Consider the following 4772-nt stretch of genomic DNA (forward strand, 5'->3'; position numbering starts at 1 on the left):
CGGGCTCTGTAAGGAAGTGGCAGATTTTTTCCGGCTGTGTATTTTCAAATTCTAGCGCACTCGAGCTGGTTTCTCCAAAATTACCTACCCCACCTTTAAGGAGATTGTTTAATCCTTTAAAAAAGTAAATATATATTTGTGACCCATTTTTAGAACAATACATATTTTAAGAACCAGAATCTATTGAGGGTTTGTATGTAGCCTTTTGTGTGATTTTTTTAATTCCTGAATAATAAAAAACATTTCTGACAGTAAAAAAGGAATACAACTTTAATATAAAAGGTAGTTATAATTATTGATAGCTAAGTTGATTTTTTCTTTCTTTTCCTTAAGATGTTATATGTTACCCTTTTAAACAATGTGATTTCTGTTTTGATATTATCATAAAAGTAGTCTTCTACTTATTCTTTATCAAATCTGTGAGTTTGGAATCAATATAAAACGTTTTAAAGAGTCGACTAATCTTCCACTATAACACAAAATACACAACAAAATAAAACTATATAATACTGTGTCTCTAAATATTTGCGTTGGAGTTGTTAGGACACTACAGAAAGGTCAATATAAGGAAATAACATTTCTAAAGATACAGTCCACACCTATAATTACTCCACCTTTTCACAGTACTACCCCACCTTCTCTCACATTACAGCAACATCTGTTTGGTTGTGTGTCTCAGTTGCTCTGTCATAGAGGAAGAAGCAGTGCTAGGCTCAAACATCCTCCAAACGTCTTTATCAAGGTAAGCAGCATCACATCTGTCCTTTTTAAACCTACATGCACAGGCTCGGAGTGAGGGGAAATATACACTAGCAGTACCTGAACGTTTTCTAGTTTTCCAGATTTGTTTTGACTTTAACAAATCTGTACTTCAAAATCAAAGGAGAGCCACTTGTAATAATAGGAGCTTTATGATCTATTTGTGTGGAATCCAAGCTAAATATTTAAAAACATTATATAATGAATGTCTTACCCTTTCTGGCGAGGTGAAACCTACAGTAAATGCCACTTAGTCTTGGAATGCGTTGCTTTTTTTTTAATGTGTGTATAAGTTATCGCTCAATCAATTAATTAAAGTTTATATATATATATATAGCCCAAATTCACACATTTTCCATTTGTCTCGGGTACTTTACAGTTTGTGCAGAATATGACTATGTTCAAAAGTGGCTATGGCTCATTAAGAGGCGGACAGGTTAAACAAGATTGGCCAATCCCTTTTATTTTCCAGTAATTCACTGACCAGGCTGCATTCTCTGGTTTGTCAGGAGCTTCCGCCAAACAGCTTTAAAAAAAATCCTGGAAAAAAAACAAAGCACATTTACATATAGTACGCAGCATTTAAAAAAATGCAAAAAAATTCCCTAGCACATTCTGTGAAGATATACACATGCTATACATATGCAGAAACTACAAGTAAAGCATGAATCGGCATGAGCCCAATCTAACAGATTTATACTGAAAGTGATGTTAACCACTTGTTAATGAATGTTTTTTTGCATTGGCCAAACCAGCTTTTTGTATTACTGCTGTGCTACTGTGATAAAGTTTTAGTGTCCCACAGAAACTTCACTGATGTTACCCACAGCTGTGATTTGACTCAGTAAGCAGAGGTTTTACCGATATCATTAACCATCGAAGCTGCAGGCCACCGAGCTGTCATTAAAACAAATTGCTTTCACCTGTGCTTTCCATGCCAGCGTTGTGTTCGAAACCACATCGATGTGATATTACTAATGAATCTTTCATGCATAAAAGCATATCAAAAATGATGAACAGCTATTGGTCTGGCTCAAAATTTGACATGACTGATGCATTGTGGGACAGTTTGGTATGTGCTGTAAAATCAAACTGCATAACATTTGCATTAACACATTGTTCCTCCAGTCAGAAGAAACATTTGTTGACATGCTAGCACTAGAGGAAAAGCTCATGGAAAACGTATCCGTATTTGCTTGTGCTTTCTTAAAACACACACACACACACACACACACACACACACACACACACACACACACACACACACACACACACACACACACACACCACCAGTAAGTGTGATGCACTGTGCACTGTGATGAGTAAATTAAATGGGCATATCTTCCTCACTGGTGCATGTTCACTGCAGATTTGCTGTCGATCAGCGTTTGGAGTATCATTTGTATTGTTGCATGGGACTTTGGATCATGTGAGGGCAGTGAACGATCTAGTTTCCCTTGGACAATCTATTATATAGTGAGAAAGCAATGCCACCAAACCAGTTTGCTTGCTACGTCGTGGAGAGACAAATGGCCATTCACTGCTTTGAAATGCTTTCCCAAAAAGCGTTTCCAAAAGCAGATGGTTGACATAAAAAATTCCAATCTGGAGCCAAGTATGCAGCACACTTCCTCAACCAAACCTGCTTAACACCTTCCGTTTGCCTCAATCAGAGTCACAACTGATTTCAAGGTCATTTGCATTACTGAACGGGCCAAGGAGGCCTTCACCTACAAACTGCCACACAAAGAGACACATACTAAGCAGGAAGAGACTCAACATGACCAGAAAAACAAAAATAATCACAAACTAGGCTTTATAAATGGGAAACTACTACAAAAAAAGATATATAAAGAGACACAGCATAAGCACAGGGGGGTGCAAAAGAACTAAATAATTATAAAAAATCACCATGAAGAGACACAAAAACACTACAACAACTGATTACAAAGATAACTTCAATATCCTTTTCATCTCATTTTGTCTTTCAGCAGATATCATGGAAAAGGGTCAGCCACCTTATCCGACAATGCCAGCCCCCCCGTACCCTGGTCCCCCGGGTCCCCATGGTCCCCATGTGAACATGGGTTACCAAAATGAGCCTATGCAACAACCCAGTAAGAGAGAGGCGATCTTCATTTGTGTCATATTACCATTGTTCTTCTCCTTTTAGTCCATGTGGAGCCTTTTGGTAGCTTGTATTGCTCTCTATTTAAACGTCTCCTTCCCATATCCAGTTCAACAGCCTGCTTACCAGTACAGCCAACAACAACCTCAGATGGTTCATCCTGGTGAGTGTTTCTCCTTCCTTTTTCTCACAAGGAATAATAATAGCAAAAAAAGAGAGAGCTTTGACGTTTAGTGACAGCAGGTTGGTGAGGAGGACTGTGGGTGTCAGTGAGTGTGACGAGGTGTCCCCCTTACAGTGAACCAGGTGGTGGTGGTGCAGCAGCTGCCGACTGAAGTTCCTGGGCAGATGGTGTGCCCGCACTGCCGATCCACCGTAGTCACTAAAGTGAACTACGTAAACGGCTTGCTCACCTGGCTGATCTGTGGCATACTGGGAGTCTTCCTGTGAGTAGAGAAACCAACAACCACACACATATAAAGGCCATACAGGAAGTTTACGGGATCAACCATCTTTCTTCATTAACAGTTTTATTATATTGAGTTCATTCCGCATAGAATATCTTGCTTTTATTTTTTAAATAATAATGAATAAATAAAATGTTTTACTTGAATTGTTGAGTTGAATAAATGTAATTAAGAAAATATGATTAGCATATTAGCATACTTCATAGCATTCATGTTTGAGATTTAAAACTCTTCAGTTGCCCCTCTTCTTTATTGTTTGAGGAAAACCTACATGATGCTTTGCTGCTTTGTTTTATTTGCGGCAGATATTATTTTAGGTTATTTGTTCTTGACCTTACTTAACACATACATTGATATCTTATTCTGGTACTGAATGTTATATTATAGCATACAGTATAATACATGCTTACTGCAGTTGATACTATTTTATTGTCTGTTGACATGCAGTGTGATAAAGCAATATGAATACATTATGGTATATGAATGCCTTGATAACACACTAATGATGTATTCTTCATAAATAGTGTTAACAGCTAATGTTAATGTAACTATGCTAGGTTGAGCTAAGTCACATTTTGAAGGCAGCATGGGAGCTTTTTAACCTAAAAGCTGGCCTTGCTGTAGTATTATTTTTGACTTAATTCTGATACTCCACATCAGGTGCTGGCCTTGCTGTGTAATCCCCTTCTTTGTGGATTCAGTCAAGGATGTGGAGCACTCCTGCCCCTCCTGTAACAGAGTCCTGCACATCCATAAACGCAGGTGAAACAGCAGTACTGTGTCAACTGCACTGAAGCGACAACAAGAGGCAACCCGTGACTGAATATACACCAGGTCGGGAGCCCAACCATATTATGCAAACACATCGGATGTCATCATAACAATAAGGCCTCTTGAGTAAAATGTGGGTTGTGCAAGCATTGCTCTGTACTGGAGAGCAGATTATAAGAGCTGTGATATCTTCTTTTCTTTCATCAATTGATTTAAAATGTGCAATCATGTAAAAAAACCTAATGATTGTGATATTATTTTTAAATTGTTAAATTGTATCAATGAAGGATGGTAAACACGCCATTTTCCTTTAATTTCATATTTCCTGTCTTGCAAAGGCTGTGAGTAAAGTCAATTTAGATGTCAAATTATTTGTAAGACACCCACATTTATAATATTAAATTTCATTTTGATTAAAGTTTTTTTTGAAAAGTTGATATGTTTATATACAATTATTAGTTTTTGTTTTACTGAAGACTAAATCTTTTTTAAATAACAAAATGCACTATTTGTGGAAACATTTTAGTACAGAACACTATTTCCTTCAACATTTGAGTCTTTTAAAAACATGATGAAAAATGAATATATGTTAATGAAACAATATGAAAGAATTGGGAAAGGCTATTACTTACCTCCTATACCCTTAA

General features: G+C 37.0%; 1 protein-coding gene across 1 annotated transcript; it reads left to right on the plus strand.

Moving 5' to 3' along the window:
• The first annotated feature begins 660 nt into the window (after nucleotides 1-660).
• Nucleotides 661-4560, plus strand: LOC104945321 (cell death-inducing p53-target protein 1 homolog). Its single transcript, XM_010770965.1, has 5 exons — nucleotides 661-742; nucleotides 2751-2876; nucleotides 2997-3050; nucleotides 3186-3333; nucleotides 4015-4560. The coding sequence occupies exons 2-5, from the start codon at nucleotides 2759-2761 to the stop codon at nucleotides 4118-4120; spliced, it is 426 nt and encodes a 141-aa protein (XP_010769267.1). The 5' UTR covers nucleotides 661-742; nucleotides 2751-2758; the 3' UTR covers nucleotides 4121-4560.
• Nucleotides 4561-4772: the final 212 nt, after the last annotated feature.

The sequence above is a fragment of the Notothenia coriiceps genome, unplaced genomic scaffold, assembly GCF_000735185.1.
Source record: "Notothenia coriiceps isolate Sejong01 unplaced genomic scaffold, NC01 NC01_scaffold00009467, whole genome shotgun sequence".
Taxonomy (NCBI): Eukaryota; Metazoa; Chordata; class Actinopteri; order Perciformes; family Nototheniidae; genus Notothenia; species Notothenia coriiceps.

Excerpts from the sequence above, each read along its gene's own strand:
- LOC104945321 (XM_010770965.1), top strand. The coding sequence starts at position 2,759 with ATGGAAAAGGGTCAGCCACCTTATCCGACAATGCCAGCCCCCCCGTAC. Across the intron at positions 2,877-2,996 it reads TGAGCCTATGCAACAACCCA|TTCAACAGCCTGCTTACCAG; the intron begins GTAAGAGAGAGG and ends TCCCATATCCAG. Across the intron at positions 3,334-4,014 it reads GGCATACTGGGAGTCTTCCT|GTGCTGGCCTTGCTGTGTAA; the intron begins GTGAGTAGAGAA and ends ACTCCACATCAG.